A 25,994-nucleotide genomic window follows, 5' to 3' on the forward strand; every position below is an offset into this window, starting at 1 on the left:
GAATACCTTTCAAACTTATACAGGACAATGCACCTGTACACAAGTCAAGACACACCTGTAACTGGTTTGAAACGAGTCACGTGACCTTACAGAATTTTCCAGTGGCATCAGACCTGAACCCAATTGAAAATGTGTGGCAGATTATGAAGGACAAATTAGAAAAGTTGGAACCGAAGAGTGTCGTTGAGTGATCTAATCTCATCAGTCAAATATGGGTGGACCTACCCCAGGGCTACATAGACAATTTGATTGACAGCATGGGACGTCGTATTCAGCAGTGCATCGAGAGAAACGGTGGACTAACAGACTATTGACTTGCATAAATGTAAACTTCAGTATCCAGAGTGGATGTAAGAAAAATATAACTGAATTGATCAGTAAATAAATTTTGAAACTACGTCTGTGAAAAGTCGCATTTTTTCTGATCATTACTGTATATATCCTATCATTAATAACATACCTGGTTCAAAGAACTTCCAGTCTCAGATGGCCCCGATGGTACTTTCACTGTATTCAGTTTGCGCATGAACTTGTTGAAACTTTCCTTCAGACCCTGGCTGTCAGGCTCCCCTTCAGACAGTGTATATGTCGCATTGCTTACATGGTCATCAACAACACCTTTGCTCCCTTTTCTTGTACCGTTCCCTGAATCATCGTATCCATCGTTTACAATGCCTGGCTCAATCACATAGGTAGCAGTACTGTTGAGGGACTCACTACCTTGGTGATGATGTCTGTGCTTTTTCCTTAGTTTCTTTGGTTCTTTAGCAAAGTGCTTTGAAACCTTGCCCATTGGAATCGAATCAGAACTTTGGTCATGGGAAAGGCTTTTCTTCTTCCTTGGAATTTTAGAAGATTTTGATTTTCCTGAATACTCAGGGTCTGCATTGAATGGATCCTGAACAGACATATTATCCATAATTTCACTGTAACTTCTGTGACTAGAGTACCGGGGACCTCGAGAAACATCCTCACTTACACCAGCTTCTTCAGAGTAGTCTCCCTTTGCTGCTCCGGCTTTTACTATCTCAACTTCAGGCAGATTTTCTTTAACTTTAACAGGACTTCCAGTAATTGGTGCACTGCCAGAGGCATCAACAGTCCACTGATTTAGGTTTTGAGTGTTTTTTCGCTCAGGTGACCTTTGGACTTTTTGTAGCAGTCCTGTGTTTGACATCCCGGTCACCCTGTGATGTTGTGTGTGTTGAACGAGCTGCTTCATCCTCATCTGCCCGATGATGGTGAGGTGGTTTTGCAGTCCCAGGACGGTACATGTCTAGGTAGGAGTCATTGTCATGGCTGTCTTCCATAGTTTCCCTGACCTGGTGCAGAGTCTGCAGGTCAGTAGATGTTCCACTGCGAGCTGCGGCTAAATCATCCAACTCTCTCTCGGATCCAACACTCAACACACGCTGTCGCAGAAGGAATGTGTCGACATCTTGTGACATATTTTGTTGACTTCATTAAGGATGCAGGTCAGATGTATGTCTTTGCTAACCTGGTAATAAAATATTGCAACATTACATTCCTTTTCACACTATTACACACAGTGTTAGACCTAACAGACACTTCTTTGAGTGGCATTTTAGAAGTTGGGAAGTACAATATAGAACAAACTTTACAACGGTACAAGAATCGGTATCGAAACGTCGCACTCACGAATAAGAAGTTGTTATCCATAAAGTTTGTTCTATACTAACAGACATGTTCATGAATGAATAAGCATTGAATTAACTGTAATAAAAATTCGAATATACTCAGTCCATATTTATTCTACATCATTTAATAATTAAACATAAAGACTTTCATCACAGCAATTACAACATACTGTCAGTGGTGTTTTTTAACATTGATTAAATCAAATCCGATTGTGATGAAATATACATTATCTACAGACCCGTGCCAGTCATATTCGGACACTTGATGTAATTTCCATAGACATGCATGTTAATTTAGTGTAGAAAAAATAATTTTCATGAATTTAATTTTCGTAAGATACAAGTCAAATTTTGCACAGTTGCGAGGAATCATCTTACCTACAATCACATAATTTCTGTTTAATTTTCCGCTACCTATTTATCGAATGGCAACAATTTAATCAACATGCCTACAGTGCCGTGAACTCCTTTAACGTGGCGGCCTATGGGATTGTGCATTGTGGAACCATACATAAGTAAATAATAAATGTGATGTCATTAGTTAAATAGTGGTCAGAAAATTGAATTGAAATTATGTGCAGAAAGCAGAGATGATTTCATATTTGCCTGTCACTTCAAGAAAATTATTTATGCTACACTGAAATAACATGTGAGTCTATGTAAATTATGTCAAGCGTCCGAATATAACTGGCATGGGTCTGTATATCAGAAAGAGAATTTCCTTGAAAATGTTTTGCAGATACATTTACTAAGACTGGTACCACTAAACATATTTTCTGCGCATGATCGGAGGGAAACTTAAGGTTAGTGTTAGCAGGGTTAGTGTTAGTGTTAGACTCCTATATACAACAAGCGGAAGTAGCTAAAACAATGGTAACGGAATAAGTAAAGTGCTCCTGTTTCGCTATAACATTCGTTCCCGGTACAAATCTACTGGCAACCAAGGATAAGTTGAGCACCGACCTGACAGTTGACCCATATTAGCATGTATGAGTGCTGCCCATTGTTAGCGAAGGGGCCGCATGTTGTCCACGATAAAGTGTAGTGCAACTTGCTACACCGATATAAAAGTCTTATGCATGTGCAGCTACGCGTGGAATCAATTTAATCGCCATGCAATGCACGTGCACTAGGCTACCTTTCACAGACTTTATCTGTTCTACCTTTCACAAACCAAATGGCTTTGTTCATTGCCGTGCTCCGCCTACTTCTCGTAAACGCGTTCTCTGCGCCGGTCCAACTTATCCTTGTTTGCCAGTAGTAACAGTACCCGTGCGAGTACGACCCCTTTAGATAAATGAACTCCCATACAATCCTTTGTTCGTACCATGTCTCGGCAAAGATGAGTTCGTCATGTAGATTCGCTGGTTTTATTTGTGCAGGCCCCATTTTCTAAATTTACAAATTTCACGCTTTAATTTACTTTCATGTGAATGGACCCAATCATTCCACCTGTCCACTGCAGTCTACCGAATAAACCTCGTGTTCAACTGCTTGGATTGGAATCATGAAACGGAGATATAAATCACATGTTATGTGACAATCTATGTAATTACCATATTTCGAAGTGTTTTATCAAGCATTCTGTCAAATGCTGCTTTGTTTCGGGCTCTTCTGTGGCATGTTTATATCTGTTGACAAGTAGCCATGATGATTCTCAGATCAGTCGCTTATATCAATAATATAATGAAGAAATGAACCTAAATTACAGTTTGACTAGACAGTAGCTGTATTAAATGACCACAAACCGTACATACTAATATAATTTGTAACAATAATATTGAAGAGATGTGCTAAATATATGTTTTACAATGTCGCAGCGACTGTACTAGGTTCACGTCTGCCAATCTAAGCCCCGTCTCACACATCGCAATATACTTTGCCGCAAGTTGACAACGCGCACAGGGAGCCAGGAACCAGCTAACGAGTAGACTGATTCTGCTGCTTGTGTTGCGCACCGTAACATTTGAATTTCCGCCGAAGTCACATGACAGAACAAAATGGAGGTTTGCAGGTTGCTCGTTTTGGTTCTGCTGTTTCTGCAACAGATATGTATGACAGTTTCTCGTCCAGGCTATAGCAGCGACTTCACGATAGATGCCCCCACATGCGGCTACGAAGTAAGTAGAACGGTGTCATTTCGCTTCCCGGTAGTTTCGTTACACATGATTTCCGACATCCACCCATAAATCTATAAGACCTTATTATTATCGTCAGATCATACTGGTATTGTAGCGGCCATAGAGTCCCGTGATGAATGCCATCCCATCAAGACCAAAGAGGTCACCCACTGGCCATTAGGCTGTTGTGGTTTATCATATGCTCCCCAATCTGTTTTGATCTCCATTCTTGTATTGTTCTATCTTGCCTATATGATGGATATCCTCTTGTTCAGAGCTGTAACCCGGTGAAGGACGGGATGATCAATGTACACATAGTTCCGCACACACACGATGATGTTGGCTGGCTCAAGACTGTGGATCAGTATTTCTACGGAGGTAGGTACATTATTAAATTCCTTACTGCCTTAATTATATTTAGCATATATTTGTTATAATCCAGCTTGTTTCAGAACAAAGCAGTTTCATTTATTGAATATTTAATTGACAGATCTATCATTGTCTGCCATCAATGCTTCTGTAAATACTTGTATGCTGTGATTGGTATGAATATTGAATTCAGTAGGTTAGAGTTACTGATTTGACTGGTACTGGATGCAAACTAAGCCATGGTATACCAGTTAATTATACCTGTCAAACTGCCAATATTTCTCAGTTAATCTCTTGTTTTCAGTTATTCTTACTATCCCTGTTAACAATAACGCAACGCAACCTGGTATTTCTAATTCTACCAGTTAAAAATATTTTGCCAGCTAGCAATAACATACCAGTTAACAATGTTTCAACAGTTAACTATACTCTGCTGGTTAACCTTACTGAACAAGGTTCTATACTCTACTGCTTATCCATACTGAACCTGTGTTAACAAGGCTCGATTTAAGGCAATGAAACCTACTTGCACCCAGTGCAACCTAAGGCACCAAACAAAAACAGTTTGCACCTGCTGCTCAATATAGAATCTTATATAATGCTTGAGTTTTGGTAAAGATGGTTTAGAACTGAACATCATTACAAAAAAACATTCTGGGTCTGATAAGATTATTTATCTTACTTCCTAGACCTTCATGAACAATAAAGTACGTCCTTCAGTCACTGTTCATGCAGTACTGTTCAGAGTCACTACTCCAAGCCAGTTCCTCATCATTCTGTTTTCAAGCTGAAGTTTGTGTTCTTTGAACACAAAATATTAACGTGCACTGGGTGCAAGTTGATATACATAAATGGTTGCAGTTAGCAGTTTCAGGTTGCACCAATGCAAGTTCTAAGTGCTTATATCAGGCCCTGGTTAACCATACTGTACTTCTGTACAACATAATTGCTATGTTTGGTTTGTGTTGTTACAGACCATAATGATATTCAGACTGCGGGGGTGCAGTACATCCTTGACTCGGTCATCCCGGAGCTGCAGAAGGACCCCACACGCCGTTTCATCTATGTGGAAATCGCTTTCTTTGCCCGGTGGTGGCGGGAGCAGGATGACAGCATGAGACATGTAGTGAAGGGACTTGTCAACGAAGGTGAGACATGTGGTGAGAGGACTTGTCAAGGAAGGTGAGACATGTGGTCAGGGGACTTGTCAAGGGAGGTGAGACATGTGGTCAGGGGACTTGTCAGGGAGGTGAGACATGTGGTGAAGGGACTTGTCAGGGAGGTGAGACATGTGGTGAAGGGACTTGTCAGGGAGGTGAGACATGTGGTCAGGGGACTTGTCGGGGAGGTGAGACATGTGGTGAAGGGACTTGTCAGGGAGGTGAGACATGTGGTCAGGGGACTTGTCAAGGAAGGTGAGACATGTGGTCAACAAAGATAGATCTCATGCAAGTCTGTATTCAGAAAATCTGTTGATTATATATTAGCATTTGTAACATTAATTGAACAAACTTTATGGATAACAACTTCTTTAATTCATGAGTGTGACATTTTGATACAGATTTTTGTACCGTTGTCAGGCAGGAGTTTTAAAATGCCACTCGAAGAAGTTACCTGCATTTATAACATAGTTTGTTGTGCCCTGTGTAGGATCATGATATCAAATCATTTGGTTACGTGTTACACTGGAGATGTTTCACTGCGAACCAAATCATGATCACGTTGACAAGTAACCCTCAGACAGCTCCAGTTATTCTTCCTTCAGAGATTCATGTATTTTATTTGATGTGTTTATTTTGGTCGTAGGTCGTCTTGAGTTTATCCTCGGAGGATGGTGCATGAATGATGAGGCTTCCACACACTACAATGCAATTATCGACCAGCATGCACTGGGACTAGAGTTCCTCAGGACCAATTTTGGAGAGTGTGGTCGTCCTCGGATAGCTTGGCAGGTTGATCCATTTGGACACTCACGAGAACAAGCTTCTCTGTTTGCACAGGTAAGATAGGACTCAGGAAAGACATAATGACAAATATATACTGATTAAGACGTGGTGCCACTGAATGTCAGGTGAGATATGGTTCCACTGAATGTCAGGTAAGATGTGGTTCCACTGAATGTCAGGTGTGACATGGTTCCACTGAATGTCAGGTGAGACGTGGTGCCACTGAATTTCAGGTGTGACATGGTTCCACTGAATGTCAGGTGAGACGTGGTTCCACTGAATGTCAGGTGAGACATGATTCCACTGAATTTCAGGTGTGACATGGTTCCACTGAATGTCAGGTGAGACGTGGTTCCACTGAATGTTCCACAGGTGAGGCGTGGTGCCCTGAATTTCAGGTGTGAATGTTCCAGAATGTCAGGTGAGACGTGGTTCCACTGAATGTCAGGTGAGACATGGATGCCACTGAATTTCAGGTGTGACATGGTTCCACTGAATGTCAGGTGAGACGTGGTTCCACTGAATGTCAGGTGAGACATGGTTCCACTGAATTTCAGGTGAGACATGATTCCACTGAATGTCAGGTAAAACATGGTTCCACTGAATGTCAGGTGTGACATGGTTCCACTGAATGTCAGGTGAGATGTGGTGTCACTGAATGTCAGGTGAGATGTGGTTCCACTGAATGTCAGGAGAGATGTGGTGTCACTGAATGTCAGGTGAAATGTGGTGTCACTGAATGTCAGGTGAAATGTAGTGCCACTGAATGTCAGGTGAGATGTGGTGTCAATGAATGTCAGGTGAAATGGGGTGTCACTGAATGTCAGGTGAGATGTGGTGTCACTGAATGTCAGGTGAGATGTAGTGCCACTGAATGTCAGGTGTGACATGGTTCCACTGAATGTCAGGTGAGATGTAGTGCCACTGAATGTCAGGTGAGATGTGGTGTCACTGAATGTCAGGTGAGATGTAGTGCCACTGAATGTCAGGTGAGATGTGGTGTCACTGAATGTCAGGTGAGATGTGGTGTCACTGAATGTCAGGTGAGATGTATGTCAGGTGAGATGTAGTGCCACTGAATGTCAGGTGAGATGTGGTGTCACTGAATGTCAGGTGAGATGTGGTGTCACTGAATGTCAGGTGAGATGTGGTGTCACTGAATGTCAGGTGAGATGTATGTCAGGTGAGATGTAGTGCCACTGAATGTCAGGTGAGATGTGGTGTCACTGAATGTCAGGTGAGATGTGGTGTCACTGAATGTCAGGTGAGATGTAGTGCCACTGAATGTCAGGTGAAATGTGGTGTCACTGAATGTCAGGTGAAATGTGGTGTCACTGAATGTCAGGTGAAATGTGGTGTCAGTGAATGTCAGGTGAAATGTGGTGTCACTGAATGTCAGGTGAAATGTGGTGTCACTGAATGTCAGGTGAAATGTGGTGTCACTGAATGTCAGGTGAAATGTGGTGTCACTGAATGTCAGGTGAGATGTGGTGTCACTGAATGTCAGGTGAGACAGTCTGCCTCTGATAATGAATGTCAGAAAACAGATACAGGTTAAACCTAAGTACACAGGTATTACAGTTGTTCCTATGTGAGGAGATGACCGGATGATAAGATAACCTAGGCTCCCATGGTAGTTGATGGTACAGAAACTATTTACTGAAGTGCGGATAGTGACCTTTGTTAGAAGTGATTCAGAAGTCCTTCGGAGATAAGAGGCAGATCGATATCAGTGTTTTGACCTTTGTTCCAGGTCACAATCAAGAGTGTACTACAGCTTGTGAGGCCTTCTCACAAATACAAAGGTTGAAAATGATAAAACGTGTGAGCTTAAGCTTAATAACTTGTCCTGAATGACACATTCATTATTTTCTCCCTACAATAAGAAAATGTGTGGAAGGCTTCACTGAGACATAACCAAGTGTTCTTAAAAGAAAATGGAATAAAACATTAAATTTTCTAAAGTTTCTTTTGTAAAATTGTTCATCCATGGACAGATCAGCTTGGAAGTCACATGACGTGCAGAGTGAGGGGGTGCAGATGGTTTTGATTATAGAATGGTCAAGTGGTACCTGATGGTTAATTTTGGCAGTCGGTCATCAGCACTGGTGGACACGTCAACTGCCAATGTCATGGACTGGTCACCAATGCTCCAGAGATCAGGACTTTGTTACAAACATGATGTACATGTTATTAAATGCACATTCTCCATATACAGATTCAGTCTAATGATATAATGTTATTATGTTAAAGTCATAGAATGAAGTTTCTCATCTGAGCACATGACAAAAGAATATTGTACTGAGAATGGTAACTGTATGTTTACGAAATGGTGGAGAGTGATGCCAGTGTTGAAGGAAGCAGTCATAAAATCATTGTCTGAAACTTGGTACAATGATCCGATGCAAACGATATTCACGCAAGACCAAATCCAAATTTGAATAAGAGTATTCTTATTTTACCTGGCCATGTAGTTTAACATGTGTCAAGGAGAGATTTAATCAATTTGTAAGTTTTGTGATTCCCCATCCCCATGAATACACCATGGCAGATGTATGTGATTACTGACAGGGCAGCCCATCAGTGCTGACCAATACACCATGGCAGATGTATGTGATTACTGACAGGGCAGCCCTTCAGTGCTGACCAATACACCATGCCAGATGTATGTGATTACTGACAGGGCAGCCCATCAGTGCTGACCAATACACCATGCCAGATGTATGTGATTACTGACAGGGCAGCCCATCAGTGCTGACCAATACACCATGCCAGATGTATGTGATTACTGACAGGGCAGCCCATCAGTGCTGACCAATACACCATGGCAGATGTATGTGATTACTGACAGGGCAGCCCATTGGTACTGACCAATACACCATGCCAGATTATGTGTTTACTGTTTACTGATACAACAATTTGTTCACCATATGCAGATGGGATATGATGGTCTGTATTTTGGGCGTCTCGACTATGCTGACAAGAACAGGAGACTGAACCATACGACGATGGAAATGATTTGGAGAGGGAGCCCAAAAAATATTGGTCAGTTTGTTTATTCTTTGTCCAAAACTTGACAGAATATTTCCTTGCCATTTGTGTAATTGCTATGGTGTTAAATGACAGGAATATGAGTTATATTCTTTCTGTATGTTTTGAATTTCAAATAGTATTTTCATACTGATTAGGGAGCATTTTACCATCACAATTTTTAAAACAATATTTAACAACTGTATACACAATCAGTTCGCCAGTAATTATCGGCCACTGAAACAGGGCTGCCTTGAGGTTTTGTTGGAATCTGACTGCTTCTGGTGATTGTTGTGTAGTGACTATGTATGTTTGTCATGAAAGTTCAAGATATAGAAATAAATCACAGAATAGTATATAGCCACACTTTCCCAAAATTTATTAATGCATTTATCAGTAAACTTGGCGTACACCTTCTGAGACCCTGCTTTGAACATTTGGTGGTCAAGACTGGTCAAACTTCAAGGTCATCGTGTTAGTAAATCATGGTGCTGTCCTGTCATCGCTGTACTTGCCAACACCTGAAGTAAATGCTCAACACATCCATGCTGACTGATTCACCATAGTGACACAGCTACGAAGAAGACACAGCTACAGGAAGACACAGCTACAGAAAGACACAGTTACAGGACGACACAGTTACAGGACGACCAGGACGACACAGTTACACGACGACACAGCTACAGGACGACACAGCTACAGGATGACACAGCTACTGTGCTGTCCTGTCATCTCTGTACTTGCCAACACCTGAAAAAATGCTAAACACATCCATGCTGACTGATTCACCACAGTGACACAGCTACAGGACGACACAGCTACAAGAAAGACACAGCTGCGGGATGACGCAGCTATGGGGCGACTCAGCTATGGGAAGACACAGCTACGAGACAAAACAGCTACGGGAAGACACAGCTACGGGACAACACGGCTACAGGATGACACAGGTCCGGGATGACACAGGTACGGGACGACACTTCTACGGGACGGAACGACACAGCTACAGGGCGACACAGCGACGAGATGACACAGGTACAGGACGACACAGCTACGGGATGACGCAGCTATGGGACGACTCAGCTATGGGAAGACACAGCTACGAGACAAAACAGCTACGGGAAGACACAGCTATGGGACAACACGGCTACAGGATGACACAGGTACGGGATGACACATCCACATGATGACACAGGTACAGGACGACACTTCTACGGGACGGAACGACACAGCTACAGGGCGACACAGCAATGGGACAACACAGGTACAGGAAGACACAGCTACAGGACGACACAGCTACGGGAAGACACAGCTACGGGACAACACAGGTACGGGATGACACAGGTACAGGACGACACAGCTATGGGATGACACAGCTATGGGATGACACAGGTACGGGACGACACTTCTACGGGACGGAACGACACAGCTACAGGGCGACACAGCGATGGGACAACACAGGTACAGGACGACACAGCTACAAGACGACACAGCTACAAGACGACACAGCTACGGGATGACGCAGCTATGGGATGTCGCAGCTATGGGAAGACACAGCTATGGGAAGACACAGCTACGAGACAAAACAGCTACGGGAAGACACAGCTACGGGACAACACGGCTACAGAATGTCACAGCTATGGAATGACACAGTTACAGGACGACACGGCTACAGGACGACACAGCTACAGGACAACACAGCTATGGGACGACACAGGTACCTGATGACAGTTATGGGATGACACAGCTATGGAACGACACAGCTACAGGACGATACAGCTGCGGGATGACACAGCTACAGGACGACTCAGCTACAGGATGACACAGTTACATGATGACACAGGTACGGGACGACACTTCTACGGGACGGAACGACACAGCTACAGGGCGACACAGCGATGGGACAACACAGGTACAGGACGACACAGCTACGGGACGACACAACTACGGGATGTCGCAGCTACGGGACAACACAGCTACAGGATGACACAGGTACGGGATGACACAGGTACAGGACGACACAGCTATGGGATGACACAGGTACAGGACGACACAGCTACGGGATGACACAGGTACGGGACGACGCTTCTACGGGACGGAACGACACAGCTACAGGGCGACACAGCGATGGGACAACACAGGTACAGGACGACACAGCTACAAGACGACGCAGCTACGGGATGACGCAGCTATGGGATGTCGCAGCTATGGGAAGACACAGCTATGGGAAGACACAGCTACGAGACAAAACAGCTACAGGAAGACACAGCTACGGGACAACACGGCTACAGAATGTCACAGCTATGGGATGACACAGTTACAGGACGACACGGCTACAGGACGACACAGCTACAGGACAACACAGCTATGGGACGACACAGGTACCTGATGACAGTTATGGGATGACACAGCTATGGAACGACACAGCTACAGGACGATACAGCTGCGGGATGACACAGCTACAGGACGACTCAGCTACAGGACAACACAGCTACGGGATGACACAGTTACATGATGACACAGGTACGGGACGACACAGCTGAGGACGACACAGTTATGGGATGACACAGCTACGGAATGACACATCTACAGGATGACATAGCTACAGGAAGACACAGCTACGAAACGATGCAGATACAGGACAGGACGACACAGCTACGGGACGACACAGCTACAGGATGACATAGCTACAGGAAGACACAGCTACGGAACGATGCAGATACAGGACAGGACGACACAGCTACGGGACGAGACAGCTACAGGAAGACACAGCTAGGGGATGACACAGCTACAGGACGACACAGCTGAGGACGACACAGCTATGGGAAGACACAGCTACAGGCAGACACAGCTACGGAAAGACACAGCTACGGGATGACACAGCTACGGGACAACAAGCTATGGGAGGACACAGCTATGGGAGGACACAGCTACGGGAAGACACAGCTACTGGGAGACACAGCTAGCTATGGAAGAACACAGCTACGGGACAACACAGACATGTCCGCCACTGGCGTCTTGGTCATGCTGACTATCACTGTCCTTGTACAGGAGTAGACAAATCATCTTTAATGAAATATTTATAGTGTATCTAGATATTGACAAAACATACTAAACGAAAACTTAGAATATCAAGAAATTACATTGCAAAATTTAACAATTTACCTCTTGTGTCTATTATTATGTTATCATATTTCATGGAAAATTTCATATGATTTTACAGGGTTATATTATATTATATTTTTATTGCTTCAGTAAACGATGTTCCCATCCAATAAGAATTGGGGGAGTTATGGCAAGAACTAGTATTGAAGCTAATGAAAAATGAAGTTTGACGGAGGCAGGTACTATTGATGCAAGGATATCAGTTGTTTCCATAAATACAAACTGATGAAAGCTTCATGAAAAATTTGAATTTCTTTTAATATCCTATTGACCCAGATTTACAAAACCAAAAGCTAATAATTACCAGGGGTAGTGAGTTTTATTTTAGTTTTATTTCAATCACTTTGGAAATTAACCAATAAGGCAGGAAAGGTGTAAATGTAAAATAGTTTTGACGTAGTTCAACAATGGCAGTGTGTGATGCCGTGTGTATGTTGACGTAGGTGGGAGGGCCGACCTGTTCACGGGAGCGTTGCCCAACATGTACCAACCACCACCAGGATTCTGTTTTGATGCTCTGTGTACAGACCACCCCATCATGGTAATCTCAAACTCTTACCTTTACAGGAATAGCTCCTGGCAGATATGAATGGGGGAATAGCTGAAATATTCTCCAGATGTCTTACATCTCAGTCTGTCTCAGTCTCCTACATACACATTGTCAGTCTCCTACATACACCATACACATTGTCAGTCTCCTACTAACACATTGTCAGTCTCCTACATACACATTGTCAGTCTCCTACTAACACATTGTCAGTCTCCTACATACACATTGTCAGTCTCTTCCACTAACATACTGTCAGTCTCTTCCACTACCACACTGTCAGTCTCTTCCACTACCACACTGTCAGTCTCTTCCACTACCACACTGTCAGTCTCTTCCACTACCACACTGTCAACACTGACATTCCTCCACTAACATGTTGTCAACCCCCTCTACTAATAGTCTGTCTGTTTCTTGTAGATGGTGTGCCCGAGTGTTCTCGTTGATGTCACACTGTAGTTGACCACAACACAACAGACTGTGGACATTGGTGCACAGTAGTGATACAGTGAATTAGTCAGAATTCATTTATCTGGCCATATTTTGGCAAATTTTGTGATGTAATGAAGGACCAGCCTTGACTAAGCTAACAGCCATCTAGCTGCCATCATGTCTCGTCATGTCTGATGTCTGTATGGCCATTGAACACCCATGTGTCGAGCGTCTGTACACCTGGCTCCACGTCCACCTTCTGTCCTGCTCTTGCAGAAGCTGCTGGCATGCTGTAGTGATGTTCTGAGGTCAGACCTAGTTACTGAAGGACTGTACAGTGTGTTTAGCTTCTCTAGGATGTTCTGTCCTGCTCTATCATGCTCTGTGATGTTCAGGTGCGACTGCAGACCTGTTTACCGGAGCACTGTACAATGGGTATGGGCCACCAGGAGGATTCTGCTATGACGCTTCCTGCCGTGATTCCCCTGTCATGGTAACTGCAGACTGCACAGTGCTGCCTTTGTCTGTCTTGTTTCACTCTTATCTTACCTTTGCTTTTTGTATTTAGGGGATAGAGCTGACCTTTTCACCGGTGCCCTGTTCAATGGCTATTCACCACCAAGTGGCTTCTGCTATGATAGCTTTTGTCAAGATGAACCTGTCATGGTAAAGCTATCAGATAGACCTTTCCCTTGAGCATCCTTCACCTCTCTGACCTTCACCTGGGTAGCTGCTTGGGGATTCCAGGGTCATAAATAGAAAGGTTCTCAGTTATCCATTCAGTCTCCTTGGGCTTGACAAACTAGTAGCTGATATCGTGATCACTGCTTGACAGGGTATAGTGCCAAGCAACCAGCCAGGTCATCATTGGTTTGTCACCTTTTATGACTTTCAATAGAATGCAGGATTCCTGTTCTAACCCTTCAGGATTGGACCCCATTTATCTTCATGTCCAGCAGCACCCCTCTATTACAGGCCCCTCTGCTGACCTTTTCACTAAGGCCCTCTATCACCATTACAGGCCACCTGTAGGATTCTGGTATGTTAATGTCAAGAGCTCTGATCCACCTATCATGGTAACTGTCAGTTAGACATCTCTGCTCTTCCAGAAGGCTTGATCCATCTGCAACATGTTTATGGATTTCTGTGACCCGAGTGGGTCCCTCAATAAGGGCTTAGTTGGTGATCCTGTATCAGGGCTAAGTTGGTGATCCTGTATCAGGGCTAAGTTGGTGATTCTGTTCCAGGGTTATGTTGGTGATCGTGTCTTAGGGCTGTGTTGGGATCCTGAACGAGAGCTAAGTTTGGGTCCTGTATTAGGGCTAAGTTGGTGATTCTGTTTCAGGGCTAAGTTGGGGTCCTACATCAGGGCTGTGTTGGGGTCCTACATCAGGGCTAAGTTGGTGATCCTGTATCAGGGCTAAGTTGGGGTCCTGTATCAATGCTAAGTTGGGGTCCTGTATCAGGCCTAAGTTGGGGTCCTGTATCAATGCTAAGTTGGGGTCCTGTATCAGGGCTAAGTGGGGGACCTTTATTAGGGCTAATTTTGGGTCCTGTATCAGGGATAAGTTGGGGTCCTGTATCAGTGCTAAGTTGGGGGCCTGTATCAGGGATAAGTTGGGGTCCTGTATCAGGGATAAGTTGGGGTCCTGTATCAATGCTAAGTTGGGGTGCTGTATCAGGCCTAAGTTGGGGTCCTGTATCAATGCTAAGTTGGGGTCCTGTATCAGGGCTAAGTTGGGGTCCTGTATTAGGGCCAAGTAGGGGTCCTGTATCAATGCTAAGTTGGGGTGCTGTATCAGAGCAATGTTGGGGTCCTGTATCAGGGCTAAGTTGGGGTCCTGTATTAGGGCCAAGTAGGGGTCCTGTATCAGGGCCAAGTAGGGGTCCTGTATCAATGCTAAGTTGGGGTGCTGTATCAATGCTAAGTTGGGGTGCTGTATCAGAGCAATGTTGGGGTCCTGTATCAGGGCTAAGTTGGGGTTGTGTTTCAGGCCTAAGTTGGGGTCCTGTGTTATGGCTATGTTGGGGTGCTGTATCAGGGCTAAATTGGGGTGCTGTATCAGAGCTATGTTGGGGTCCTGTATCAGGGCTAAATTGGGGTGCTGTATCAGAGCTATGTTGGGGTCCTGTATCAGGGCTAAATTGGGGTGCTGTATGAGGGCGAAATTGGGGTCCTGTATCAGTGCTAAGTTGGGGTCCTGTATCAGAGCTAAGTTGGGGTGCTGTATCAGAACTATGTTGGGGTGCTGTATCAGGGCTAAATTGGGGTGCTGTATCAGAGCTATGTTGGGGTGTTGTATCAGGGCTAAATTGGGGTGCTGTATCAGAGCTATGTTGGGGTCCTGTATCAGGGCTAAATTGGGGTCCTGTATCAGTGCTAAGTTGGGATCCTGTATCAGAGCTAAGTTGGGGTGCTGTTTCAGGGCTATGTTGGGGTCCTGTATCAGGGCTAAGTTGGGGTGCTGTTTCAGGGCTATGTTGGGGTCCTGTATCAGGGCTAAGGTGGGGTCCTGTATCAGGGCTAAGGTGGGGTCCTGTATCAGGGCTAAGGTGGGGTCCTGTATCAGGGCTAAGTTGGGGTGCTGTTTCAGGGCTATGTTGGGGTCCTGTATCAGGGCTATGTTGGGGTCCTGTATCAGGGCTATGTTGGGGTCCTGTATCAGGGCTATGTTGGGGTCCTGTATCAGGGCTAAGTTGGGGTGCTGTATCAGGGCTATGTTGGAGTCCTGTATCAGGGCTAAGTTGGGGTCCTGTATCAGGACTAAGTTGGGGTCCTGTATCAGGGCTATGTTGGGGTGCTGTTTCAGGGCTAAGTCTGGGTCCTGTACCAGGACTAAGTTGGTGATCTTTTATCAGGGCTAAGTTGGGGATCCTGAACCAGAGCTGTTTCAGGGTCCTCTTGGTTCTGTATGGTAACATGTCTTTTCTATTTCTACTGGCACTTATTCCATTGATCATCCATTGTACATCTAACTGTCATCTCCCTGTATGTGTGTCATCCTCCTTGATGGTGTCATATAACCAGATACTCCAGCAGTTCTTCCACCATTTGTCTTTGCTGGTCTATTTTACTCCCAGTACTGAGCCTTTGTTTGAAAAAGAATGTCTCATTTTGTTCATCATTAAAAATCTGTTTAAACATTCACGTAACCAACTAGTTTAAACATCTTGTACCGAATGTTTGCTATAGTAATTTATAGTGTAATAAATGTCTTGATATTAACCATTCCTTATTGAAAAGTTCTCATGGTGTTATTTATCTGAAAGTTTCCATATTTTGTTGTTTCTTTAGTTTTTGCTAAATACATTTTCTAGGATGATGAGCGTCTCCATGACTACAATGTGCCTGATAGAGTTGCTGCCTTCCTCAAAGCTGTGCATGACCAGGTGAGCTTGATCCACCACAGGCCAGGCTTGTAGTGTCCTCATGACCAGGTGAGCTTGATCCACCACAGGGCAGGCTTGTAGTGTCCTCATGACCAGGTGAGCTTGATCCACCACAGGCCAGGCTTGTAGTGTCCTCATGACCAGGTGAGCTTGATCCACCACAGGGCAGGCTTGTAGTGTCCTCATGACCAGGTGAGCTTGATCCACCACAGGGCAGGCTTGTAGTGTCCTCATGACCAGGTGAGCTCGATCCACCACAGGGCAGGCTTGTAGTGTCCTCATGACCAGGTGAGCTTGATCCACCACAGGGCAGGCTTGTAGTGTCCTCATGACCAGGTGAGCTCGATCCACCACAGGGCAGGCTTGTAGTGTCCTCATGACCAGGTGAGCTTGATCCACCACAGGGCAGGCTTGTAGTGTCCTCATGACCAGGTGAGCTCGATCCACCACAGGGCAGGCTTGTAGTGTCCTCATGACCAGGTGAGCTTGATCCACCACAGGGCAGGCTTGTAGTGTCCTCATGTGAGGATACATGCCACCCACACTGTACTAATACCCATGTTCCTTCTCCAGGCCAAGCACTACCAGACTGACCACATCATCATGACCATGGGATCGGACTTCCAGTATTCAAATGCTCACACCTGGTTCAAGAATCTCGACAAACTCTTGAGATATGTGAATGAACAGGTTTGTGTTTATTTATGGACTATAAATGAACTGTATGTGAAATGTATGTGAACTGAGAGAACAGTCTGCCAAGAGATATCACCTCAAAATATCAATGTCCAGTAAGTAGACGATAGAGAAGACTCACAGAATGTTCAATCAGTAGGCAGTAGGTGAGACTGACAGAATGTCCAGTCAGTAGGCAGTAGGTGAGAATGTCCAATCAGTAGGCAGTAGGTGAGAATGTCCAGTCAGTAGGCAGTAGGTGAGGCTGACTGAATGTCCAGTAAGTAGGCAGTAAGTGAGAATGTCCAGTCAGTAGGCAGTAGGTGAGACTGACAGAATGTTCAGTCAGTAGGCAGTAGGTGAGGCTGACAGAATGTCGAGTCATTAGGCAATAGGTGAGACTGACAGAATGTTCAGTCAGTAGGCAGTAGGTGAGGCTGACAGAATGTCCAGTCAGTAGGCAGTAGGTGAGGCTGACAGAATGTCCAGTCATTAGGCAGTAGGTGAGGCTGACAGAATGTCCAGTCAGTAGGCAGTAGGTGAGGCTGACAGAATGTCCAGTCAGTAGGCAGTAGGTGAGGCTGACAGAATGTCCAGTCAGTAGGCAGTAGGTGAGGCTGACAGAATGTCCAGTCAGTAGGCAGTAGGTGAGGCTGACAGAATGTCCAGTCAGTAGGCAGTAGGTGAGGCTGACAGAATGTCCAGTCAGTAGGCAGTAGGTGAGGCTGACAGAATGTCCAGTCAGTAGGCAGTAGGTGAGGCTGACAGAATGTCGAGTCATTAGGCAGTAGGTGAGGCTGACAGAATGTCGAGTCATTAGGCAGTAGGTGAGGCTGACAGAATGTCCAGTCAGGACTGTAGAGGAGAATGACTTAATGTCCAGTCAGTAGGTAGTAGGTTAGGCTGATATACACCACAGCTTGGTGTTTCAGCAAACGGCCAACAACAGCAATGTGAACGTGCTGTACTCCACCCCGTCCTGCTACACCTACCAGCTGAACAAGGCCGACAAAACCTGGACTACGAAGGAGGATGACTTCTTCCCCTATGGGGATAGTCCCCATGCCTACTGGACAGGTTACTTCAGCAGCAGAGCTGCCCTCAAGAACTACGTCAGGAGGACCAACAACTTCCTGCAGGTAGATATTATCTAAACCGCATCTATGGGATGCTTGTTAGACTTTGCTATGCCAAGAGCATGGCAATACCATCAGGGTTTACAAACCGCTTAGAGTTACTTTAGCTTTGGACCTGTATTTAACACCTGTTCCACCCCACAATGTCAAAGTATCCTCTGCCTGTTGTAGGTTGTGAAACAGATGGATGCTCTGGCCCAGTTGGAGGACACCGATAATAGCACCTACAACATAGAAATACTCAGTAAGTACTTGACAGAACACGCCACCTTCAACATAGAAATACTCAGTAAGTACTTGACAGAACACGCCACCTACAACATAGAAATACTCAGTAAGTACTTGACAGAACACGCCACCTTCAACATAGAAATACTCAGTAAGTACTTGACAGAACACTGCACCTATAACATGGAAATACTCAGTAAGTACTTGACAGAACACGCCACCTACAACATAGAAATACTCAGTAAGTACTTGACAGAACACTGCACCTATAACATGGAAATACTCAGTAAGTACTTGACAGAACACGCCACCTACAACATAGAAATACTCAGTAAGTACTTGACAGAACCGCCACCTACAACATAGAAATACTCAGTAAGTACTTGACAGAACACTGCACCTATAACATGGAAATACTCAGTAAGTACTTGACAGAACATGCACCTACAACATAGAAATACTCAGTAAGTACTTGACAGAACCATGCCACCTACAACATAGAAATACTCAGTAAGTACTTGACAGAACCATCTGACAGAACAGCTTCAACATAGAAATACTCAGTAAGTACTTGACAGAACCACTTCACCTTCAACATAGAAATACTCAGTAAGTGCTTGACAGAACCGCCACACCTTCAACATAGAAATACTCAGTAAGTGCTTGACAGAACACGCCACCTTCAACATAGAAATGCTCAGTAAGTACTTGACAGAAACCGCCACCTTCAACATAGAAATACTCAGTAAGTACTTGACAGAACCACCAGCTTCAACATAGAAATACTCAGTAAGTGCTTGACAGAACACGCCAGCTTCAACATAGAAATGCTCAGTAAGTGCTTGACAGAACACCACACCTTCAACATAGAAATACTCAGTAAGTACTTGACAGAACACGCCAGCTTCAACATAGAAATACTCAGTAAGTACTTGACAGAACCGCCACCTACAACATAGAAATACTCAGTAAGTACTTGACAGAACACTGCCACCTATAACATGGAAATACTCAGTAAGTACTTGACAGAACACGCCACCTACAACATAGAAATACTCAGTAAGTACTTGACAGAACACGCCACCTACAACATAGAAATACTCAGTAAGTACTTGACAGAACACGCCAGCTTCAACATAGAAATACTCAGTAAGTACTTGACAGAACACGCCAGCTTCAACATAGAAATACTCAGTAAGTACTTGACAGAACACGCCACCTTCAACATAGAAATACTCAGTGAGCACTTGACAGAACACTGCACCTACAACATAGAAATACTCAGTAAGTACTTGACAGAACACGCCAGCTTCAACATAGAAATACTCAGTAAGTACTTGACAGAACACGCCAGCTTCAACATAGAAATACTCAGTAAGTACTTGACAGAACACGCCAGCTTCAACATAGAAATACTCAGTAAGTACTTGACAGAACACGCACCTTCACCTACAACATAGAAATACTCAGTAAGTACTTGACAGAACACGCCAGCTTCAACATAGAAATACTCAGTAAGTACTTGACAGAGTACATGCCACCTTCAACATAGAAATACTCAGTAAGTACTTGACAGAACACGCCAGCTTCAACATAGAAATACTCAGTAAGTACTTGACAGAACACGCCACCTACAACATAGAAATACTCAGTAAGTACTTGACAGAACACGCCACCTACAACATAGAAATACTCAGTAAGTACTTGACAGAACACGTCACCTACAACATAGAAATACTCAGTGAGCACTTGACGGAACACTGCACCTATAACATAGAAATACTCAGTAAGTTTTTGACAGAACAGGACTTGACAAATTTATGTTAAAGTCTATGTTTGTGTTGTTATGTGACTGTTTTCTTCTACAGAGGAAGCTGTGGGTGTGGCCCAACATCATGATGCTGTCAGGTAGGAGATTATACATCTGACAGCTGTGTGTAACATGGATATAGCTGACTGTTGTATATAACAGGAATATAGCTGACTGTTGTGTGTAACATGGATATAGCTGACTGTTGTGTATAACATGGATATAGCTGACTGTTGTGTATAACAGGAATATAGCTGACTGTTGTATATAACAGGAATATAGCTGACTGTTGTATATAACAGTTATATAGCTGACTGTTGTATATAACAAGAATATAACTGACTGTTGTATATAACAATAATATAGCTGACTGTTGTATATAACAGGAATATAGCTGACTTGTATATAACAGGAATATAGCTGACTGTTGTATATAACAGGAATATAGCTGACTGTTGTATATAACAGGAATATAGCTGACTGTTGTATATAACAGGAGTATAGCTGACTGTTGTATATAACAGGAATATAGCTGACTGTTGTATATAACAGCAATAAAGCTGACTGTGGTGTGTAACATGGATATAGCTGACTGTTGTATATAACAGGAATATAGCTGACTGTTGTATATAACAGGACTATAGCTGACTGTTGTATATAACAGGAATATAGCTGACTTGTATATAACAGGAATATAGCTGACTGTTGTATATAACAGGAATATAGCTGACTGTTGTATATAACAGGAATATAGCTGACTTGTATATAACAGGAGTATAGCTGACTGTTGTATATAACAGGAATATAGCTAACTGTTGTATATAACAGCAATAAAGCTGACTGTGGTGTGTAACATGGATATAGCTGACTGTTGTATATAACAGGAATATAGCTGACTGTTGTATATAACAGGACTATAGCTGACTGTTGTATATAACAGGAATATAGCTGACTTGTATATAACAGGAATATAGCTGACTGTTGTATATAACAGGAATATAGCTGACTGTTGTATATAACAGGAATATAGCTGACTGTTGTATATAACAGGAATATAGCTGACTGTTGTATATAACAGCAATAAAGCTGACTGTGGTGTGTAACATGGATATAGCTGACTGTTGTATATATAACAGGAATATAGACTGACAGGACTATAGCTGACTGTTGTATATAACAGGAATATAGCTGACTTGTATATAACAGGAATATAGCTGACTGTTGTATATAACAGGAATATAGCTGACTGTTGTATATAACAGGAATATAGCTGACTGTTGTATATAACAGGAATATAGCTGACTGTTGTATATAACAGGAATATAGCTAACTGTTGTATATAACAGCAATAAAGCTGACTGTGGTGTGTAACATGGATATAGCTGACTGTTGTATATAACAGGAATATAGCTGACTGTTGTATATAACAGGAATATAGCTGACTGTTGTATATAACAGGAATATAGCTGACTGACTTGTATATAACAGGAATATAGCTGACTGTTGTATATAACAGGAATATAGCTGACTGTTGTATATAACAGGAATATAGCTGACTGTTGTATATAACAGGAATATAGCTGACTGTTGTATATAACAGGAATATAGCTGACTGTTGTATATAACAGGAATATAGCTGACTGTGGTGTGTAACATGGATATAGCTGACTGTTGTATATAACAGGTATATAGCTGACTGTTGTATATAACAGGGAATATAGCTGACTGTTGTATATAACGTGGATATAGCTGACTGTTGTATAACACAAATATAGCTGACTGTTGTATATAACAGGAATATAGCTGACTGTTGTATATAACAGGAATATAGCTGACTGTTGTGTATAACAGGAATATAGCTGACTGTTGTATATAACAGGAATATAGCTGACTGTTGTATATAACAGGAATATAGCTGACTTGTATATAACATGGATATAGCTGACTGTTGTATATAACATGGATATAGCTGACTGTTGTATATAACAGGAATATAGCTGACTGTTGTATATAACAGGAATATAGCTGACTGTTGTATATAACTGGAATATAACTGACTGTTGTATATAACAGGAATATAGCTGACTGTTGTATATAACAGGAATATAGCTGACTGTTGTATATAACAGGAATATAGCTGACTGTTGTATATAACAAGAATATAGCTGACTGTTGTATATAACAAGAATATAGCTGACTCTTGTGTATAACAGGAATATAGCTGACTGTTGTATATAACAAGAATATAGCTGACTGTTGTATATGACAGCAATATAGCTGACTGTTGTATATAACAAGAATATAGGTGACTGTTGTGTATAACAGGAATATAGCTGACTGTTGTATATAACAAGAATATAGCTGACTGTTGTATATAACAAGAATATAGGTGACTGTTGTGTATAACAGGAATATAGCTGGCTTATGCTTATAACATCAATACGGATGATAACTGTATAACACAATGGTGTAGTGAATGTTGCCTTTGTTGGACAGTGGTACAGAGAAGCAAGCTGTGGCCTATGACTATGCCGAGAGACTGGCTAATGGTGTGAACGAGTGCCAGGTAATACACCTACTATAGACCTAATTAGTAGTTTTTTGCCACACATGCGGCTTAGAGGCTTATTTGTGGGAATTAAGCCTCCCTGCCCCCCTTAAAAACTGCGAGGGTCTATCGAGAGGCATCCTTTGATGTGCCTCCAGCCTAGACCCAAAGTTCCGAATATTTACTGATCGGCAGTCCCGGTGGTGTGATGGTAGAGCGTAGGACTCGTAATCTAGCGATGCGAGTTCCGGACAGGGTATCGGCGGAAACTTTTGCCTGGCAGATCCGTTGTTGCTAAGCCAAACAAAGATGGCGGCCGAGCTTAGCAACGGTGAGAAGACTGATCCCGCGGCGTTGCTAGGCGGTCACCAAACCTAGCAACAGTCAAACTCAACAGCGCACACAACGGTAGGTGAGTGTTGTCCATACTATGTCGGATATCTAGTGAACCAGGAAAACATTGATGTGGGATAAATGAGACAAAACAAACTAACTATTTCTCTGGCTGTGGCCTGTCACGCGGGTATTGAATACAAAGCAAGGCATGAATATTTGAGCCACTTGTGCCTCCTGAGCTGGGCTCCGTCTATACTAGCTACTGTAGTGAAAAGGATGTTTGAAACCAGACGCTGAAAAGATATTTAGAAGCAACAATCAATTATTTTAAAATCGGGTTACATAAGCTTGGAAAGTGTATGAGTTATATATAGCAATGTTAAAATCTACAAAAAACAGTTTGCTTGATGTGCATTGATCTAAACAGTAGCTGTTGCCCAGCTGCTCTCGCCTGACTGCCTACAGTCGTGTTGACCTAATGTGAGTTTCTTGAAAAGTAGTAGTAATACGATGAGGGTTTAATATTTTTATTAGGTTATGCTTTTACATCAACCAAACAGTTTAAGGTGAATCTTTGAATGATTTGTTATCGGCCTGTTCTATGAGCTTTTTGTCTCATCTTTGCCAATGTCAGTGGTTTTTCGAAGTCTTGGTTCGAATCTCTTCTTTCATTCGGTGGTATTTTGCGATTTTCGACATCACCAAACTAAACTCTTCCTCGGAGATTTTGCTATCGGTGATCGCGGCTGGAAATATGATCGCTGATCGATTTAACTTGGCTTCAGCCAGAACCCTGATTTTTGCTTCAGCTTTCCGCTGCAGACAACGTGAAATGAATTTAAGGGCTACTCCCGCCAGTCCCGATACTCGACGGTTATTTCTAACCCGGTGGACTACGGTGTGGCCACCGATGGTGGATAATAAGCCAACACCTGCCACGCCTTAATCCCATGCTAACTGCCACGAGAGATGTGTCCACACCGGCCAATGGCACTGACGGCTCGATGGTATTTTTTGTGCAATCCGAAGTCGCACCGCTTTCGCTCCAATTGGTGTTTAATTTTCGCTGATCTGTCGCGAAACGAAATGCATCCACGGTTTCGAAAGCGCTTGAGCAACGTTGTCCATGGTCGGATACAATCCCAACTCGAGTATATTATAAGTTAGGAAATAAGCTTCAATTGTATATAAATACGATAACGCTTATAATGATGCATGCATCATACCAGCATATTTTAACCCATTTAGAAATGGTACATCTTTCGCGGGGTCATCTCTTAGATAAACTTCAATAATAACTGTAGAACCGTGTATCGCTTGATCCACGCTTCTGGATTTCATACTTATGATTTTATTCAATCCCATCAGATTATATTTGGGTTCCGGAAGGGTGACTAACATATTACCCGCTTGATCTGGTAACGCTTGATTTGTACACCGCTTTTTTCGCTGAATGGACTAAAACTATCCAGTAGAGCACCATTATTTTTCAGTTCGATGACATCACCATCACCACCGAGATAGGTAGGTCAGGACGATATTGATGATCCAGTTCAATTCAACGATGACTTCTCGACATTGGTACACGTTGTTTTGTAATTGCAACACGCATAAGGCGCTTTTTCACCGGGTTTAGTCAAATCCTCGCGTGTCCCGAGATCGGAGAATGCAATGGTGGCGATTTGATTCGGGTTTGACCATTAAGCCCATGGTTATGCTCAGATATCGAAGAGTCTTCAATTGATTCTCAGACAATTTCTCAGGCGTAAACTTTAAGCTGATGAGATGGATTTTGAAGGTATAAAAATCCTCGTGAGTGCGATTGTATTTCTAAGTTAATCGTGACTCCTTCGAGACTTCGCATATAAGTTGACGTTTTCTGTATGTAAATTGAGCACATGTGATTTTGATGTTTTCGAGGCCAACGGAGGTTTACTCCCCGCTATAATTTCAACATCTCTGTTGGGTGATGCCTCCCCGAGAAAGACTTCGATATAAAGCGTAGAATTGTGTGGAATCCTTTGTGTGAAATCATCCCGTATTCCGATTCAAGCAACAACTGTAAACTTGTATTTCGACTATCTGGTCGATTTCGCTAGCAAATGACCCGCTTTATTGGGGATGAGGCTCATGATCACACTCCTTCGCTTGCGAGGGGACGTAAGCAGCTGATGAGAAACCCCTTATTGAGGACTTTCATTAAATAATGATCCTTCGACTCTGCAAACACGAGGGAGAAACGAGGGTGATATCGAGTAGCCAGTCGATTTGGGAGGAGATCAACGTCCATTGGTTATCATCGGTTAGGGACTTAACTGGTACAACGCGTTTTTAAGAGACCTTGGGTCCTCGACATTGTCTAAATCGCCTAGATTGCCATCGAATGCCGGACCATTATCCATTTGTTATTGTCGCTGAGGACTAGATTGTTTTGGGTGTTTTTCAAGAGACCTCTGGTGACCACATCGCCTAAATTTCCTAGGTTACCACCACCACCACCGCGGACTTACGCCTGTAAGTGTTGTTTCTTAATTCTAAACTGTATATTTTGCCTTCAACCCTGGGTCGCCAAACCCGCTGCGGTGTCCCCCGAGGTTGGAAATCGCC

General features: G+C 43.3%; 2 protein-coding genes across 6 annotated transcripts in view; one reads left to right on the forward strand and one right to left on the reverse strand.

Annotated features, from left to right (window-relative positions):
* LOC124291562 (transient receptor potential cation channel subfamily M member 2-like) overlaps positions 1–3,542 on the reverse strand; it is a 94,341-nt gene extending 90,799 nt beyond the window's left edge. Inside the window, exons 1-2 of the mRNA XM_046728580.1 lie at positions 3,215–3,542; positions 461–1,498 (exon numbers count right to left, since the gene is read on the reverse strand). Of these exons, the coding sequence (XP_046584536.1) occupies positions 461–1,228 (768 nt within the window). The 5' untranslated portion in view covers positions 1,229–1,498; positions 3,215–3,542. The remainder of the gene's footprint in view (positions 1–460; positions 1,499–3,214) is intronic.
* An 80-nt stretch (positions 3,543–3,622) lies between these two features.
* The window catches only part of LOC124291560 (lysosomal alpha-mannosidase-like), a 56,761-nt gene continuing 34,389 nt past the window's right edge, over positions 3,623–25,994 (forward strand). For 2 of the 5 annotated variants that reach the window (XM_046728576.1, XM_046728577.1), the window contains exons 1-12: positions 3,623–3,778; positions 4,054–4,156; positions 5,122–5,295; positions 5,954–6,147; positions 9,030–9,138; positions 12,729–12,826; positions 16,583–16,654; positions 17,228–17,344; positions 18,262–18,468; positions 18,637–18,709; positions 20,562–20,601; positions 23,000–23,069. In XM_046728576.1, coding sequence (XP_046584532.1) covers positions 3,659–3,778; positions 4,054–4,156; positions 5,122–5,295; positions 5,954–6,147; positions 9,030–9,138; positions 12,729–12,826; positions 16,583–16,654; positions 17,228–17,344; positions 18,262–18,468; positions 18,637–18,709; positions 20,562–20,601; positions 23,000–23,069 — 1,377 coding nt within the window. In that variant the 5' untranslated portion in view covers positions 3,623–3,658. Of the gene's footprint in view, positions 3,779–4,053; positions 4,157–5,121; positions 5,296–5,953; positions 6,148–9,029; positions 9,139–12,728; positions 12,827–13,659; positions 13,758–13,832; positions 13,931–16,582; positions 16,655–17,227; positions 17,345–18,261; positions 18,469–18,636; positions 18,710–20,561; positions 20,602–22,999; positions 23,070–25,994 lie in introns of all 5 variants that reach the window. The other 3 variants (XM_046728574.1, XM_046728575.1, XM_046728578.1) reach the window with 3 other exon arrangements.

The sequence above is a fragment of the Haliotis rubra genome, unplaced genomic scaffold (genome assembly GCF_003918875.1).
Source record: "Haliotis rubra isolate DU_JTF1 unplaced genomic scaffold, ASM391887v1 Scf496, whole genome shotgun sequence".
NCBI lineage: Eukaryota > Metazoa > Mollusca > Gastropoda > Lepetellida > Haliotidae > Haliotis > Haliotis rubra.